The sequence below is a fragment of the Girardinichthys multiradiatus genome, chromosome 9 (genome assembly GCF_021462225.1).
Source record: "Girardinichthys multiradiatus isolate DD_20200921_A chromosome 9, DD_fGirMul_XY1, whole genome shotgun sequence".
Classification (NCBI taxonomy): domain Eukaryota; kingdom Metazoa; phylum Chordata; class Actinopteri; order Cyprinodontiformes; family Goodeidae; genus Girardinichthys; species Girardinichthys multiradiatus.
Window position 1 is genome coordinate 49137599 of NC_061802.1, and position 19142 is coordinate 49156740.

Genomic DNA, 19142 nt, shown 5'->3' on the forward strand with positions numbered 1-19142 from the left:
AAATCTAATGGCATCTCTCCCATCTCTACCTGAAGTGCTGCTATTGGACTGGTTCTGATTGCTCCTGTACAAATTCTTAAAGCTTGATGTTGTATATTGTCTAATTTTATAAGATGAGTGTTTGCTGCTGATCCATAAATTATACTTCCATAATCAATATTTGATCTAATTAATCCTGTATAAATTCTTTTTAATGATGTTCGATCTGCTCCCCAATCAATACCAGCCATACATCTCATAATGTTTAATATTCTTTTGCATTTATCTATGATTTTTTCTATAAGTACTTTCCATATAATTTTTTCATCAAACCATATACCTAAAAATTTTATATTTTTTACTTGTTCTAAAACTTGATTGTATAATTTTAGTTTTATATTTTCTCTTTTCCTTTTCTGTGTAAACACCATTAGTTTTGTTTTTTCCACTGAGAATTTAAATCCCCATTGATTTGCCCATTGTTCTATTCTAATAATCTCATCCTGTATTTTCTTTTCAATAAATTTGATATTACGACCCCTTTTCCATATAGCTCCATCATCTGCAAATAGTGAACAACCGACGTCCTTACCAATATTTTTAAATACATCATTTATCATTATAAAAAACAATAACGGACTTATAATACTTCCTTGAGGAGTACCATTATCTATTATATATTTATCTGACAATTCTTGACCAATTCTTACTTGTATTGTTCTATTTGATAAAAAATCTTTAATCCAGTTAAACATTTTTCCAGTAATACCCATTTTATTTAATTTAATTAATAATCCTTCAACCCACATCATGTCATATGCTTTTTCTATATCAAAAAATACAGCTACTACATTTTCTTTGTTTCCAGCAAAGGCCTGTACCAGCAGCTGCCTTAAGAAGCCCCATGAGCTCATCAAGAGATGAGTTGCAGCTGCTGATAACGAGCTGCCAGAACCAACCAGGAGGAGAGGAGCTGAGATCCTACAGTTAGTTAAACAAAAAGGAGGGAGGGAGGTCAAAAAATTGTTAGGCTTCACTCCCCATCTTTTTTCGTCTTCCACCTCGACCTTCCTTCTTTCCCCTAGGCTCCACCCACATCATCTGACCAAAATAAGCATCTTACCAGCCTCATAACTAACAAACACCCTGCATAACACATAGTTTAGGCTCCTACACTAAGAAAAGTGAAAACATTAGCATTTATACCTTATCCTTATGGTGTGTGTGTAAAAGCTCATGTATATATTACTCTATAAGTAATAGTAAGAAAGGTTATTCCTAACAATAAGAACAACACAAATTTACCTCCACAACTCAGCTGTATTACTATAATATTGGTAGAAAAGCTACTTTGAAGAGATGTGTGATGATGCAATGCATTCTTTCTGCAATTTCTATATATTTAACCTTTCTGGGGCCAATGAAAACTTAGCTATCATTCTATCAGTCAGCTGTTTTAGAGGTTACAATGTAGTATAGAGGCTGTCACTAACAAAACATTTATATCACATTTCTCTGTCAACATTTGTCTCCACAACTAATGATGTGGATTTTTATGTTCCAATTTAATAAGATATGATTTTATTAAATGTTATTGTTTTTATTTATTTATTTTGTTTTATTAAAATTTATAATGACACATTTCTAGAAACGTTAGATAGTAATGAGTGACTTTTAAGTAGTGCATTTAAAAACATTATTTTGATTATAATTCATAATGTGTTTGTTTTAGTTCCAAGATGGTTTGTAAAGAAAGATGTCTGAAACAAACAAGGACAGAGTTGCTTGAAGCAGCCAGAGATAGAGGATTCTTAACCATCTGGGTTAAAAAGAGTACAACAGGTAAGAAAAAAAATACTAAGATTTTATATAGTCAACATATGGATGTTTGGTTGTGCACTTATGTTGAATTTTACAAGCAACCAGTTTAAGAGTTATTATTGTTGTTCACTTGTACTGTAGTTAACTGTAAATTAATTGATAGCTAATTACTTGCCTCTAGGAGGAAAGTGATGGATCAGATAAGAAGGAGACAGAAATAACAAGAAACACTGAGATACAGTCAATACAGGGAGGATGAGACAATGAGGAAAACGAGAGAATAGATTGAGAAAAAAGAGGGAAAGAAGATAACAAATATCAGTAATCACAAAACTTAACGCAAAGAAATAGAAGAAGTTTAAACCAAGGTTTGGTAGTCAGCAGTGTCAGTAGGCTTTTATGTTTTGCATGGTGACATGTAACAATGAGGTCATATGTGTAACACTAAGATCATATGAGTCAACAACTAATTATTCATTTTGTTGTCTGCAGTTCATGTTAAAGTTTAATGCAACTGTGCTGTTCTGAATGGACCATCTTTATGTCCACTGTGAGTACAGAACATCCTTGTTGCTTTATTTATATGGCTTTTATTACAGTACACTAAAAGGTCCTTCTGTTTATATTTTTAACTGTGTAATTGAGTAAAAGCAAAATATGTCTGGTGAGCCATCCCTCTCTAATAAAATATTTATAACACATAAGCATGGTGTTGTGTTCTGTATTATAGTTTTCCCTAGATTTGATTTAGTTGTATATCTCCATGTTTACTATTTTGTAGTAAATCAAAGTACGTTGAACTGTAAAAGCTAGATGAGATTCTACCTAATATTCTGCCCTAAAATCCAACTATATGTGCCCTTGTATATGTGCCACTTTAGTGATCTCTGCACAGCCCTGCATCTGTGCATTCTACAGAGTTATTTTCCATATTGTGTGCCTTAAAATGGGACCAGGATAATAAACTAAGTATATGTTATATTAATTCTGACTCTGCTGCTGCTCTGCAGGCCTTGATAGGTAAACTTTTAAAAGGAGCCTGTCCTGACTTTGTGTTGGCAATTCAGTGTTGCCTATATTGCATTTAATCAGCTGGCTGTAGAGGAATCTTCTGTTGGATTCCTGGTCACACTGGTATTGTGGGAAATTAGATTGTGGATCAGTTAGCCAAGGAATGTCTTCTTAAGAATGAAAATATGGGTAATATTCCTTTAGGTAGGCTTGATTGTTTTAGTATTTTTAAGGATCTTATTGACCAACAGTGGCAAACATTGTGGGAAGGAGAGGACACGATTTTAGGCGTCAGCCTTCCATTAATATTAACAGACTCCTTTTAACATTTTGTCAACAGGATCAAGTTAAATTAACCAGACTGGGGCATTGTTGACTGGTTGCATGTCTAAAAATAATTAGTAATCCCCCAGATGGACTGTGCCAGTGTGGGCAACTGGAAAATGTGGTTCATGTATTGATGTTTTAAAAGACAGAATTTATTTATTTAATTTATTGTTTTAATAGATTTGTGACTTTGTATGTTTTATCAATCATATCAATCTTTTCTGATAATTACCACTTGCGTTTAATAGATAAAGCTTTACTGACATTTCTTCAATCCACGGACCTCTCTTAACAAAAAATTAAGATTAAGTATTTAAGTATATGTAGGGGGCAGCATTACGCAACGCCAGCGTACAGCCTGCCGGAAATATTTAGAAGAGGAAGCCAACGCCGGTTTCCGGATTGCAGATGTCTTGGCGGTGTTGAGAGGCTTGTGCTCAGGATGCTGTTGGTTTTATCTGAGGATCATAAGGAACACCTGAGCTTCCTGACCAAGGTTGATGGTTGTGGTAAGAACAGCCAGTCTGCTACTCACGGTTCACGGTAACCGTCAGTTGATCAGTTTGCGGCGGCGCACTGTACTGCGTATTAAATAAACGATACAGAGTTGATGGTCTGAGATTCGGACCAGTACATAGTTTGTCTTCGGATCCTTAATTACAAGGGCCTCTGTGTAGACAGCAAATCTATTTGGATTTTCACGTTGCTGCTCGTTTATTCGCTATTTAACAAAATAAAGCGACTGGTCCTTTCCAAAACAAAGTCAATTACCGAGTAGGTTCAGAGCTCAAAGTCCGCTCGGTCACACGACGAGGAAAATGTTTTGCTTTTACTGGTCCCAGACAGCACCAGCACAGTGAGGACAGCATAAAGGAATGTGTCACCTTCATCAGCGCAAGCTTACCAGAGCCAATGAAAAATCATCTTCCCTATTTATGCACTGTCTAAAATGCAGAGTTACATCTTCTGCCCACGACTGTCCACGCCGGAAATGCTTCATAGCTGCTGGTGTTTTCACTGTATGTTTCTGAGGATTGCTGTATCAGCATGTCTGTTGATCCTTTTCTCAGTCCTCAGAAACACGTTGGAGTTCTAAATCAACCAAACTCGAACCTCGATTTGATGATTAGACTATATTTAAACAAGTGGGCTTCGAGTCTTTTGGTACTGAAATATTCTGATAGTACTTTGATTTTAGGGATATGCACTCAATTTCTACTGCTTGTTCGTCATTGTTCTATATTACTACTATTTTGTGTTGTTATTGTTAGCTATTTTGATATCTTTTTGATATTATTTTGAATTCTTTTCTCTAAAGAAATATATTTGTGTCCAAAAACAGTATGAGCAAAGTTCCATTTGTACCAGGTTTGTAGATGCGACAGAAAAAAAAATTCAAAATGTTTGTATTGTAGACAGTGTTGGGCATGTTACTTTTAAAAAGTAATTATTGTTACTAGTTACTTCTCAGAAAAAGTTACAGAGTTAGTAACTGAGTTACTCCACTATAAAAGTAACTAGTTAAGAGGGAAATTAACTATTGCATTACTATTTTAAAGTTTTAATATGTCTTAAGAATTTTGATTTTTTTTTCTAAGGTTTTACAAACCAGTTGCATAAAGTGGAATTACACAGACAAGTACTTACACAGAACGTTTAATATTTATTCCACCTCAACAGACCACAACTGGTAGACATACTTTAAGTATTTCATTTTCATCATAAAAATACAGTTTAACAATATAACCCTTATGTGCTGTTAATTCTATGTACACACTGTGCTGATCAAGTATTTTCCTAAAAGTAAACAGTTTAATCATGTAGTGCTTCAACTCTCTGTAGTGTAAATTTATTAAATCAAAATTTCAGACAACTTGTAGACATGTATATTAAGTCTTTAAGAAAAAATAAAAGTACATAATTTAACAGTATGAAGTACATTTAAAACAGTAGTGAAAATATTAATTACTTGGACAAATAATTTTCTCCTGAATTCATTCATCTATCCATACATACACTCTTTCCTAACACTCATCCACCCATCCATGCATAGATGGATTCATTCCTCCACCTAGCCAACCCGGTCATCTGCTCTGACCATCTTACTGCTTAAACCAATGATTGTATCTTAATAGTAGAAGCTTTTCAATCTTCTGCTCAGAGAGCCTGTTCTCCTGTGGAGTGAAGACGAGCTTGCTCAGGCAAAACAATCTCTCCACAGGGGCACAGGATGGAGTGGCTGTATTCAAGTTGAGAGAAATTTTCTTTACTAGTAGAAATCATTAAGCCTGTCCATCGCTTGATCTCCTGATTTGAAATAAGCGGCAACTTGACTTTCGGCAGTAGCAGAGATTTTCATCCTCAAGGGAAAATAACTCGTCCTCTGTGGCTAACTCGGTGTCTGCCAGTAGTATCTGTTTGCTGGACTTCATCTTGAGCACATGTCCAACACTCTGCTAGCAGACTTGCCTTGGCCTTGTCCTTCCTGTCCTGTGTCGCAGCCAACATAGTTAAACCACAGCAACCAAGATGGCATTCTCGCTTTCCAGGACTTCTGCAAATCTTGTTTTGATTGTCGGCAATGATGCACAATGCAAAGGAAATATTATACTGACTGTGGAATAATGTCTCCAGTGTGGATAGGAGTGTGCCATAGAAGCAGTGGTCTTCTCCCTGAAGAATGTCTAAGGCTACTGTTAATTGCTTCATAAAGTACTCCCCAAGGCACTGATGCTCCTGTTCTGTGATGGCTTTCAAACCAAACTTGGAGGCAGTGGTGTTCAGTTCAACTATAGGGATCTCATAGATGCGAGCAAGGGCATCATCTTGTATTGGGTTTCATCTTGTACTACAAGGGACCAGCAGCATCCTTGCAATGACATCATCGACAGTCTCTGCAGCCACAGTTGAACAACTAGCCTTGTTCAATAAGGCTATACATTTGGTCTTACTACTTTTGTATATCGCTTTAGTTTCTGGTCTGGACAGTATCCACTTGTCAACATCAGTTCATAAAACAAGGTTGAGATATGCCATAGGGTGAGTGTATGTTGTCAAGCTCATTTGCAATACTGTCATGAGTATGACGGCCTTTAAATTGTCTGCATGCCAGAGCTGCTTTCCTTTTTTTCATGCTATGTGTATGTATCCAATGGGCAGTTACAGCAAGATAGCCTTTATTTGGATGTGCAGTCCAAACGTCTGCAGTAATAGAGAAATATTTATTCAAATCCCCTTTTGAGCTTGGCATTCATATTAGCGTACTCGGCGTCTATATATTTAGAAAATGTCTTATACATGGCAGACCGGCACCTGCTGTCCTGGGTATTTTGCCAATGAGGGCACTGAAGTAGTCAGTCAACTGTTGATAATAGAGCATGTTTTCAACAACACTCGGCCAATCATTCCATTCAGTTCATTCTGTGTCACACGTTTTTTTAGAAGTTTGAGCGAAAAAATACAGCTTTGGTTGTTTTGACGGCGTGGCTTCATGTTCTTGTTTGTTAGCGGGGCTCACGTTAGCCATACCGGGCCTGCTATTATTGTTATGAACTGTGTCAACAATGGTGTTTTTGGCCACTTGTTCTGTAGAACTGTGTGCCATTGAGAGATGATACATTAAATTACAGTTGCTTTTAATGGATGTGGACGAACACTTCACACTGGGACATAATGTGCACTTCACACATCTGTCCTTGGCTTTTACCTCAAGGAGAATAAAGTAGTGTTTGTACTTCCACTTTGAAAATGCCATCTTTCCCTCCAGAGCTACCATTGTTGCAGCTACCTCTGCTAGTTTGCATGAGCAGGGCTTCTGTGTGCGTATGTACTTTGTGTGTAACTGAACAATGCCTCTGATTGGCTGATTTACGTTACCTCATCATCACTTATGAGATTGTTTCACCCCTTATAGCAGCTCTTGTGGCTGAGAGCCATGTCAGATGACAAGAGCATCAATGAGTATCTGTAGTTTATAACGCAGCCCATTTAATTGACGTTAATAATGGCGTTGTGATAATGGAAAAAGTAATTTGTTTAAATCATTGCTACAGAAAAGAGTAACACCGTTAGTAATAGCATTTATTTTAACGCCATTATTCCCATCACTGATTGTAGATATCTACATATTTGCAAAATTGTAATGTTATTTTCACAGGATTTCTTTGTTTATTCCCTTGCAGTGGTTGAAGAGTTTGGTCGCATTGCACTAGAGTTCTTGAAGAAAGGAACCAACCCAAAGGTCTATGAGGGGGCGGCCAGTAGGACTCTTTTTTTTTTCTTTTTTGTGGCATTATCAGAAAATATGATCCTCATATGCAGCACATTTATTGTATAACAAATATCTACTTTATAGTGTTTATATATTTCTTCTGTTTATGCTTTTTTGTCACTTAAATGTTTCAGATCATCAACAGAATTTTAATATTGGATAAAGATAATCTGAATTAAATGACGATTTAATTCATTAAGGGAAAAAGAGCTATCTAAACCTACCTGGCCCTATATGAAGAAATAATCCCCCTCTCTATCAGAACATTCTGCAGGAGAATGTTCAGCCATCAGACCATAAACCTGGACCATAAGCTCAATCTCACTTTGGTTCTGCAGCAGGACAAAGATCCAAAGCACAGTAGCTAGGTTACCTCTGAATGACTTAAAAAGCTAAATGAAGTTATACAGGGATTGGACAATGAAACTGAAACATCTGGTTTTAGACCACAATAAATTATTAGTATGGTGTAGGGGCTCGTTTTGCGGCCAATACAGCGTCAATTCGTCTTGTGAATGACATATACAAGTCCTGCACAGTGGTCAGAGGGAATTTAAGCCATTCTTCTTGCAGGATAGTGGCCAGGTCACTACGTGATACTGGTGGAGGAAAACGTTTCCTGACTCGCTCCTCCAAAACACCCCAAAGTGGCTCAATAATATTTAGATCTGGTGACATTTAATCACATTTAATTCTGCTGTGATTTGGGCAGCCGTGGTTTTATGTTTTTTGGATACAATCCGGGTTAGCACCCGAACATCCCTTTCAGACAGCTTCCTCTTGCGTCCACAGTTAATCCTGTTGGATGTGGTTCGTCCTTCTTGGTGGTATGCTGACATTACCCTGAACCCGTGGCTCTTGATACATCACAAAGACTTGGTGTCTTGGTCACAGATGCGCCAGCAAGACGTGCACCAACAATTTGTCCTCTTTTGAACTCTGGTATGTCACCCATAATGTTGTGTGCTTTTCAATATTTTGAGCAAAACTGTGTTCTTACCCTGCTAATTGAACCTTCACACTCTGCTCTTACTGATGCAATGTGCAATCAATGAAGACTGGCTACCAGGCTGGTCCAATTTAGCCATGAAACCTCCCACACTAAAATGACAGGTGTTTCAGTTTCATTGTGCAACCCCTGTAGAGTGGCCAAAGTCTTAATTTAAATCACTTCACATACGGTAGTTTGACTTTAAACCTACCATTTATACTCAAAAACCCTCCAGCATGGCTGATTTAAAACATTTCTGCAAATGAGAGTGGGCCAACATTCCATTTGTCTGAAATCTTGATGTCAGTTGTTGCTGCTAATGGTGGCACAACTAGATATTAGGTTTAGGGGTAATTATTTTTTCTCAGAGGGCCAGGTTGGTTTGAATAGCTTTTTTCCCTTAATGAATGAAATTATCATTTAAAAATATCTTTTTGTATTTACACAGGTTATCTTTATGCAATAATAAAATTGGTATGATGATCTGAAACATTTAAGTGGAACAAAAAAGCAAAAACAGAAAAAATCTTTTTTGGGGGGGCGCAAATACTTTTCCAGAAAATGTATTTAGCAATGACTTGGAGAACAACTAAAACTGTTGATAGAGATATTGATAATGATTTATTAAATATTGTTTCTGTTTAGGCAACTGTAAGGATCTCTGCAACTGGTGCTGTTGAATGATTTTAGCTAATTGTCTCCCCTTACTTAGAGGTTTTTACATTGCAGCATTTTAAGGCTCTAAGTGAAGACATGATGGTTACACTTCCTGCCAAGAGAATAAGCTCACAGGAAATCTCTGCTTGCAGGGAAGCTCGGTGTTCCTGTTGGGATGGTGCAGCGTGGAGTGGAAGGCCTAATGTTCCTGATGACGGAAAGCTCTAAGCACATGGTGAGCAGGAGACAAGCTCGTCATTCTGTCACTCTTTCTTTAGAGGGAGGAATAAAAATGACATATTTCTCCAGTTTAAGCTGCTCTTCATTGGTTCTGGTAAATCCCAAAAATATTGAAGTTTTCTTCTTGCTTGTTTACTTTTACAAGTCATTTAAGTCTATAGGAGGGAAAAGGATCAACAGACATGCAAGTCTATACTTTCCCCATACAGCACTTCACTCTCATACTGACATACTTGTGGTTCTTATGTGATTTAGCATTTACAGTGCTCCTCTCCTGTAGATCTAGGTTCCAGTTTTACCTATGTTATTGTTATTGACTATTAATACCTGTATGTAATACCTCTATTTGTTTCCTTACAGTAGAATGCATGCCTGGTCAGTGTTTGTGTCTGTTTGCTGTCTTGTCTTCTCCCAGCTGGTTGCGGGAGATGCTTATACCAAGCCTGAATCTGATGCTGCTGGAGGTTTCTTCCTGTTAATAGGAAGTCACTCCTCTGCACTGTCACTATGTGCTACCTCAGGAAGACAGATTGCTGTAAAGTAAAGATGAAATACAATTTGCTGATTTACATTAAAACTTTTCGCTTATTAGTATTTTATGGTCATTTTGATTAGATTGAACTCAATTGGATCGGGTTGAACTGGATTGTACAGAAACAGACATGAATTGATTGCCCATTCGGTTTGCTTTTGCAAGGGATGATTCATCACACTCATCAGCGTCAGGTTTACTGTGTCCACATAAGCCTAATTTATACCTCCTACTATGCTTTTATGTCCGCTCGACTGTAAAGACTGTGCAGTGTCAAAATTTCTTCATCTATAACCGGCCATTAGGGTCAATTAGGGGTCTTTGTTGATGTCTGAGTGCAGATTTTTGTGTCCACGTTGCCATGTGTGCTGGCAGGGACAATAATTATTTCAATCAGAGGGTGGCACAAGACACACAGCAGATGAGGAAAATGTTGCGTCAGATCATAAGGAGAAGAACAAAAGAAACGTTTTTGAAAAAAATAAGAGGTCTGCTCAGGGACAAGGATACAAAACTGCACTGATATGCTGTTTAGAAATCACTTTATTCTTTGTTTTCAGTTCTTTTTTTCTCAGTCTACAGTTTATAAGTTGTCCCCTAAACGGCTGTAGTGACAACAGTTTAGCTGAGTGGAGGGTGGTTGTGCAGCTGAACTAAGTATTAATAGTGCGAATGGGAAGGTGTGCTTGTCCTGGAAGTCCATGCGGCCTGCAACCCAGAGAGTTATGACAAGCTTTTAGAATGAGATGCAGCATAGCAGTCTCAGAAATGACAAATGGTCAGACACAGCTGCTATTCTAAAAACATGAAGCTGACACTGACTTACTGCAGTAGGTTCCTCTTCTTCATGTTCATGTCATTCTGTTGTTTAATGTTCTATGTGCTCCTAGGCATCACCAAATGGAAGCAGCTGGTGAGCAAGAGTTTTACAATCTGTTTCTCTGTGTACGTCCAGATTTCTGAAGTGGATTTCATGGACTCAGTGTTAGCTTTGGGATTTGGTGAAGCGCTTATTCAGAGCTTGTTGCAGGTGACTTTTTAATTTTACAGTTCCGATGAAATATATCCGAAGATCATATTTGAATCTTTCAGTATGTTGAGATGGCCTCATTAATCTTCATGTTCCAGCTCTATCTGCAGCACAAACACCAGATTCGCAGCATATTGAGCCAGCTAACCTACCTTCAGCCAGCCTACCACAATCTGGAATGGAGACTGGATGTACAGGTTAGAGTTTTTGGTGTGATTGGATGGATCAATGGGATTACATGTCACATGATCAACATGTTTGTTATATTCTTCTTTGTGCCATCTTTATATAGGAAGTTATCTAAAGCCTCACTAAGTCATAAATAAAAACACTTCAAATTTTACTTCTGATACGTACATTTTCTATTTCCTCTATAAGTAAAAACATTTATGAAAAAACCTGCCCCTCGGACTATCCACTTGTCCAGTTCCAGTATAGTCCTATCAATGTTAGGCAATTTAATTCAATACAAAAATACTTTATTCCTCCCAAAGGGAAATTAAATATTGTAGCTCATATTATGCAGGTTTCTTCAAAGAGTCGTTCGAAATGCGGATGGCTGTGGGCAGGAAAGATCTCCTGTAGCGGTCTGTCTTACAGCAGATCTGAAGAAGCCTCTGACTGAAGACACCCTGTTCTTGGATAACAGTCTCATGAAGAGGATGCTTAGGGTTCTCCGTAATGTTCTTCATTTTATGAAGAATCCTTCTTTGCACAATGATCTCCAGGCATTCCAGAGGAGTCTCCAGAACAAAGCCAGCCTTCTTTATCAGCTGTTGAACTTTTTTAAGTTCCTGGCTCTGATGCTGCTACCCCAGCAGATGATGGGAGAAGAAATCAGACTCTCCACAACAGATTTATAGAAGATATGCAGAATCTTGCTGCAAACACCAAAGGTCCTAAGCTTCCTCAAGAAGGACAGTCTGCTCTGATCCTTCTTGTAAATGGCTTCACAGTTGCAAATTCACTGTCCACAGTCTGTTGTCCAGATGAACACCGAGGTATTTATACTCCTCCACCACCTTTACCTCTTCTCCCAAGATGGAAATAGGGTTAGACCTATTTCTGTTTCTCTTAAGATTTACGATCATCTCCTTTGTTTTATTCACATTCAAGATGAGATGATTATTTCTACACCATACCACGTCCATAGTAGGTCTACATACAACATTTCTCATTCACAAAACTCTAAAATCGGGGACAATTCCGGGGACATCTTTAGCCAGGGACAGATCGTCTAAATCGGGGACGTCTGGTCACCTTACACTACACTTTAGAGGCTTCATTTGGGAGAGAAAGAGAACTAAGCAGATGAACTCTGAGTTAGTTTTCAAGTCTAGAGAGTGAAAGAGACCGCATACTGTTAGTCATGGTAGAAGCTCACCCAGTAGCTATGTCTAGGAGAGAGACAGTGTTAAACACTGAAAGACAGGGCCAAGTGTATCATCTGTACAAGGTGAGCATTAAGTTGTTGGCAGCAGCTGCTTGGCTGATGTCCCCTTCCATGAAAGTGCCACAGCTAAACAAAGAGCCAGGTCAGATGCAGCTTCTAGAAAGAGAGAAAATGGAGACAGAACATAGAGTTAAAGGCTGAAATAACAGCAAGTAATGCAAAATTGGAGAGTAGTATGAGAATGTAGCAGAGAGTGACAGTGGTCATTATGTCCTCCAGCAGTCTAAGCATATAGCAGCATAGCTACAGAGATAGCTCAATATAACCTAAGCCACTCTAAGCTTTATCAAAAAGGAAAATTTTAAGCCTAGCCTTAAAAGTAGACAGGGTGTCTGCCTCACAGACTTAAACTGGGATCTGGTTCCACAGGAGAGGAGCCTGATAACTTAAGGATCTGCCTCCCATTATACTTCTAGAGACTCTAGGAACCACCAGTAAACCTGCAGTCTGAGAACGAAGTGCTTTGTCTACATCTCTGATATAATGGAGCTGCCTGCATGTTCAAAAGTCAGACGCGGCAGCCAGCAGGAATAAAATGTTTATATCTACATAGTAAATGAGAAAATGCTCATTGCCTGACTTGCATCACATGCAGTCCGGGGCCAGACGCTCCGCAGGGCTATACCATACTAACGCAGCGCAAGTGAAGTTAGACAACATGCAGTAATAGATAAATGTTTAAAATTAGGCTGGGTCCAGATTGGATGGCACATGGGTCTTGGAGGGGACCCTGGTCCGCTAATCCATGACCTCTGATTTACATGAACAAACTGGAATCTGTCAGACAAATAAGATTTAAACCAGCCAAGGGCTGTTCCCCTGATCCTTACAGCATGTTCTAATATCGTGATTGACTGTATCAAATGCAGCACTGAGATCTAACAGAACAAGTACGTGCACAAGTTTGGCCATAAGAATGTCCTTATTGACTTTCACTAGTGCTGTTTCCGTGTTATGATGAGCCCTGAAACCTGACTGAAACTCTTCAAACAGATAATTACTGTGTAAATGCTCACACACTTGATTAGCAACTATTTTCTAAAGAATTTTAGATAAAAATGGAAGATTGGATATAGGTCTGTATTTTTCAAGTCATCTTGATCAAGCAAAGGTTTCTTAAGTAAAGGTTTAATTACAGCTACCTTTAAAAGCTTGTGGCACATATCCATTTACTAAGGATAGATTAATCATATCTAAAATGGGGCTGGTAATCAGAGGGAACACTTGCTTAAATAATTTAGTTGGGATTGGGGCTAACATACAAGTTGAAGGTTTAGATGAAGCTAATATTTTTGATAACTTAGGAAGCTCCACTGGATCAAAGCAGTCCAAACACAGATCAGTTTCTACAGTTACTTCCGATGCTGTCTCACTTAGATGATCGACTTTGTTATCGTGTCATCTGATCTGCGGCCGCATGTCTTGGACACTCGGGTGAAGAGGGGAGTGGAGCTTTCCACTGACCACTACCTGGTGAGGAGCTGTCTCCGATGGTGAGGGAGGATGCCGGTCAGACCTGGCAGACCCAAACGAATCTCGAAGGTCTAATGGGAACGCCTGGCGGAGTCTCCCGTGAGGCGGAGCTTCAACTCCTACCTCCGGGAGAGCTTCAAACACGTTCCGGGGGTGGTGGGGGACATTGAGTCCGAATGGGCCATGTTTTGCGCCTCCATTGCCGAGGCAGCTTACCGGAGCATGTGGTCGCAACGTCTTTGGTACCTGTCGCGGTGGCAATCCTCAAACCCGCTGGTGGACTCCGGTGGTGAGGGATGCTGTCAGGCTGAAGGAGTAGTCCTATCGGATCTTTTTGGCTTGTGGGACTCCGGAAGCAGCTGATGGGCCCCGGCCGTCCAAGCGGCATGCGGCTTGTGTGGTTGCTGAGGCAAAAACCCTTTTGGTCATGACGAAAAGAACTAGATCACGGATACAAGTGCAAGTGGCCGAAATGAGTTTTCTCCGCAAGGTGTCTGGACTCTCCCTTAGAGATGGAGTGAGAAGCTCGGTCATCTGGGAGGGACTCAGAGTAGAGCCGCTGCTTCTGCACGTCGAGAGGAGCCAGTTGAGGTGGCCCGGGCATCTGTTAGGATGCCTCCTGGACGCCTCCCTGGTGAGGTGTTCCGGGCACGTCCCACTGGGAAGAGGCCCAGAGGAAGACCCAGGACACGCTGGAGGGACTATGTTTCTCGGCTGGCCTGGGAACGCCTTGGGATACCACTGGGGCGAGCTGGCCCAGTTGGCTGGGGAGAGGGAAGTCTGGGTCTCTCTGCTTAGGCTGCTGCCTCCGCGACCTGACCCCGGATAAGCGGAAGACGATGGATGGATGGGTGGATGGAGGCCTGGTAATGAGCCATACATTTGATTTAGGTGTGTTGTAGCAGAGATATACTATATATAAAACTTGCAGGATACCAACCTTTTTGAGGACTGAAGTTGCCCAGCTCTGTTTTAGACTACGTTCTCCTGGTTCAACACACCTGAATCAAATGCGTAGCTCATTACCAGGCCTGTGCAGAACCTGACTGCACACTGAGTAGGTAATCATGCCATTTGAATCAGGTGTCTCGGACCAAGGACACATCTTAAAGTTGCAGAACACCGGCCCTCTAGGACTGGAGTTGCCCACACTTGTTCTAGGGCTTGCAAGATTCGGACCTGCAGCCTTATCCTGGTTCGGTCTCTCCAGTTGGCTCCTCACCTGATTTCTTTAGACACAGCTGGAAGGTGGAGGCAAAGGGAACAACAGCATCTTCTCATTTAGTTGAAGACAAACATGTAGAAGCAGAAGGGTCCATGGCTGAGGTGGAAGATAAAACATTTGAGGTGAGACGGGAAAGCCATAGGTCAAAGGAGGGTGGGACGTCTGTTTGGCTGTGGGCAGAAAAGGAGAATGCTGAACTTGTTTTTGAACTGAACCATTAGATTCTTCCCACATGATGTTACACGTCCTACATCCAGCTCTGCTGCCATTGTGATAGTATAAGAAACTCACAAGCAGCTTTTCATTCATTGGTCGTGCGTAAGATAACCATGACAATTGTGTATTGTTGGGTTCAAGGGTGTAAAAACAAAAGCGATAAAAACAGTAAAGAGAAGTTTTTATTACATACCGAGAATCAGAAGAAATGAAAGTGAGCAAACATATCAGCCTACTACAATTATTGTAAATTTAACGTAGCTAAAGCCTTACATGTATTGCATTCTGCTCTGTTTATTTGAATAATACCTTCAACAACTTCCAAATGCCTTAGGGATCAGTGCATTTTAATGCTGAATGTTTATAAACTCATCAGTCAGTCAGTCATTTACTACCGCTTATTCCATAGTGGGTCACGGGGAAGCTGGTGCCTATCTCCAGCAGTCTATGGGTGAGAGGCGGGGTACACCCTGGACAGGTCGCCAGTCCATCACAGGGCAACACACAAACAACCACGCACACACTCATTCATACACCTAAGGGCAATTTAGAGTGACCAATTAACCTAACAGGCATGTCTTTGGACTGTGGGAGGAAGCCGGAGTACCCGGTGAGAACCCACGCATGCACGGGGAGAACATGCAAACTCATGCAAACACTCATGCAAACACATGCAGCTCATGCATTTCTTTATTTTTCCATTCCAAGCTGGTTTCATACATAAGAAATAAACAATTTTCTGTGCAAAAGAACACTTGCAGGCGTCATGTCTGTGTCAAATGCTCACTGAGGACCTTTTCACTGAGCAGTTTTTCTTCAGAAAAATCAACATGTCTGCTTTCTCAGGACACAAACAAGCCTGTTCCATGGCTGGTGGAGTCTCCAGCAGTAGAAAATGTATGCTCTGAGGGTGTGCATGATGCTTACGCAGAGAGAGACCTGGTGGACAAGTTTGATAGCATTGGCATAGTGTCCCTGACTTTCCACCACCAAGTCACGGGATTCACTTATTGTTATATATTGTTCTGAAATGAAATGAGGGGGAGAATAGTATGTTTCTACTGTGAGGAGAATATAAACGTAATAGTGAACATGAAATGAGCTGTTTAGCCAGCCGACCCAATATTCTTCCTTGCAGATCCTCTCCATACATATATACATATACATACATATCCATACTCAATTGACTCAATACATATCCATATACAGTACAGACCAAAAGTTTGGACACACCTCATTCAAAGAGTTTTCTTTATTTTCATGACTATGAATATTGTAGCTTCACACTGAAGGCATCAAAACTATGAATTAACACGTGGAATTATATACGGAACAAAAAAGTGTGAAACAACTGAAAATATGTCTTATATTCTAGGTTCTTCAAAGTAGCCACATTTTGCTTTGATTACTGCTCCGCACACTCTTGGCATTCTGTTGATGAGCTTCAAGAGGTAGTCACCTGAAATGGTTTTACAACAGTCTTGAATGAGTTCCCAGAGATGCTTAGCACTTGTTGGCCCTTTTGCCTTCAATCTGTGGTCCAGCTCACCCCAAACCATCTCAATTGGGTTCAGGTCCGGTGACTGTGGAGGCCAGGTCATCTGGCGCAGCACCCCATCACTGTCCTTCTTGGTCAAATAGGCCTTACACTGCCTGGAGGTGTGTTTGGGGTCATTGTCCTGTTGAAAAATAAATGATGGTCCAACTAAACGCAAACCGGATGGAATAGCATGCCGCTGCAAGATGCTGTGGTAGCCATGCTGGTTCAGTATGCCTTCAATTTTGAATAAATCCCCAACAGTGTCACCAGCAACGCACCCCCACACCATCACACCTCCTCCTCCATGCTTCACGGTGGGAACCAGGCATGTAGAGTCCATCCGTTCACCTCTTCTGCGCAGCACAAAGACACAGTGGTTGGAACCAAAGATCTCAAACTTGGACTCATCAGAGCAAAGCACAGATTTCCACTGGTCTAATGTCCATTCCTTGTGTTCTTTAGCCCAAACACGTCTCTTCTGTTTGTTGCCTGTCCTCAGCAGTGGTTTCCTAGCAGCTATTTTACCACGAAGGCCTGATTCACACAGTCTCCTCTTAACAGTTGTTCTAGAGATGTGTCTGCTGCTAGAACTCTGTGTGGCATTGACCTGTTCTCTAATCTGAGCTGCTGTTAACCTGCGATTTCTGAGGTTGGTGATTCGGATGAACTTATCATCCGCAGCAGAGGTGACTCTTGGTCTTCCTTTCCTGGGTCGGTCATCATGTGAGCCAGTTTCTTTATAGCGGTTGATGGTTTTTGCGATTGCACCTGGGGACACTTTCAAAGTTTTCCCAAATGTTCGGACTGACTGACCTTCATTTCTTAGTGTTTCAGTGTGAAGCTACAATATTCCTTGTCATGAAAATAAAGACAACTCTTTGAATTAGAAGGTGTGTCCAAACCTTTGGTGTGTACTGTATATTAAGGCAGTTCTGAAGACAAAAGGTAGTCCAACCTGGTACTGTTAGTACCGGGTAGTACTAACTTCGAGTGGTGCTTTGTTTTTGGACTTCTGTGCTAGTCACGGATTGTCCATAATGATGTTCAAACATAAGGGTGTCCATCAGTGCACTTGGCACCAGGACACCCAAGGCAGGAGGTCAATGATCGACTTTGTTGCCGTATCATCAGACCTTTGGCCGCATGTTTTGGACACTCGGGTGAACTCGGAGGAGGTGTCTGGGGAGTGGGACGTCTGGGAGTTTCTGCCGTGTCTGCTGCCCCATGACCCGGTCCTGGATAAGCGGAAGACGACGAGTACGAGTGTGTGTATATATATAACACAATTTGTCCTCTTTTGAACTCTGGTATGTCACCCATAATGTTGTGTGCATTTCAATATTTTGAGCAAAACTGTGCTCTTACCCTGATAATTGAACCTTCACACTCTGCTCTTACTGGTGCAATGTGCAATCAATGAAGACTGGCTACCAGGCCTGTCCAATTTAGCCATGAAACCTCCAACACTAAAATGACAGGTGTTTCAGTTTCATTGTCCAACCCCTGTGTGTGTGTGTGTGTGTGTATACATATATATATATGTATATATGTGTGTGTGTGTATACATTTTTGTTTCACTTTAATAATTCAGGTCAAACTAATTTTAATATTGGATACAGATAACTTGAGTAGATACAAAGCAGTTTTGAAATGGTTTCATTCATTAAAGGAAAAAAGTGATTGACTAGTGACAAAAAAGCAAAAACAGAAAAAATCTGGAAAGGGCCAATCACCTTCACAGCAGTGTATTATTTGGATGTTTTGTTGTGAATTAATACTATATCAATAATCAGAATTTAATTAGATTGAAACTTGATAACCAATGACTGTTTCTTCTGTTTTTGGTCTTCTGCAGTTGGCGAGTCGTTCAGTTCATCAGCAAATCGTTCCCATGGTGACCATGCGCCTTCTCTTGTCAAGATGTTATGGTGCTGGCAGCACCCACAGCTTCATTGATCTCCAAACAGATCCCAGCACTCTCCTGCATGTGATCTCCACACTGGAGGCTGCTTTAACTGCAATGAAAACCGGTCATGCACGCCGAATTTTACGAAACATTAAATAACTCCTCCAAAATGCATTCATGTGTCTGCCATCTTTAAAGCACTACTACTGCCTTTCACTCAGAATTACTTTTGGTTTTGAACCAAACTGGGTCACTTTTATGTAAGATGACTAAGTCGCATTTCAGTGTAGCGGCCCGAAATGCGCTGGAGATAACCGTGCTTGTGATGGTTGAAAATACTTGTTTCTTCGCAGCAGTTCTGGATCATCTGGAGTTATTGAATACATTAGTGTCTGCAATAAAACACTTAGCTGCTGCAAACAACCTGCTAGCGGCGAGGACATTGCAGAATTGGAGGACGTTCTATGTCCC

The 19142-nt window shown here is 40.3% G+C and overlaps 1 protein-coding gene across 1 annotated transcript; it reads left to right on the forward strand.

The window, feature by feature from the left end:
• The first annotated feature begins 3488 nt into the window (after positions 1-3488).
• On the forward strand, positions 3489-18845 carry commd2 (COMM domain containing 2). Its single transcript, XM_047375755.1, has 6 exons — positions 3489-3647; positions 7320-7397; positions 9209-9291; positions 10784-10858; positions 10957-11055; positions 18621-18845. Exons 1-6 carry the CDS (start codon positions 3581-3583, stop codon positions 18828-18830), a joined length of 612 nt encoding a protein of 203 aa, XP_047231711.1. The 5' UTR covers positions 3489-3580; the 3' UTR covers positions 18831-18845.
• The last annotated feature ends 297 nt before the right edge of the window (positions 18846-19142 follow it).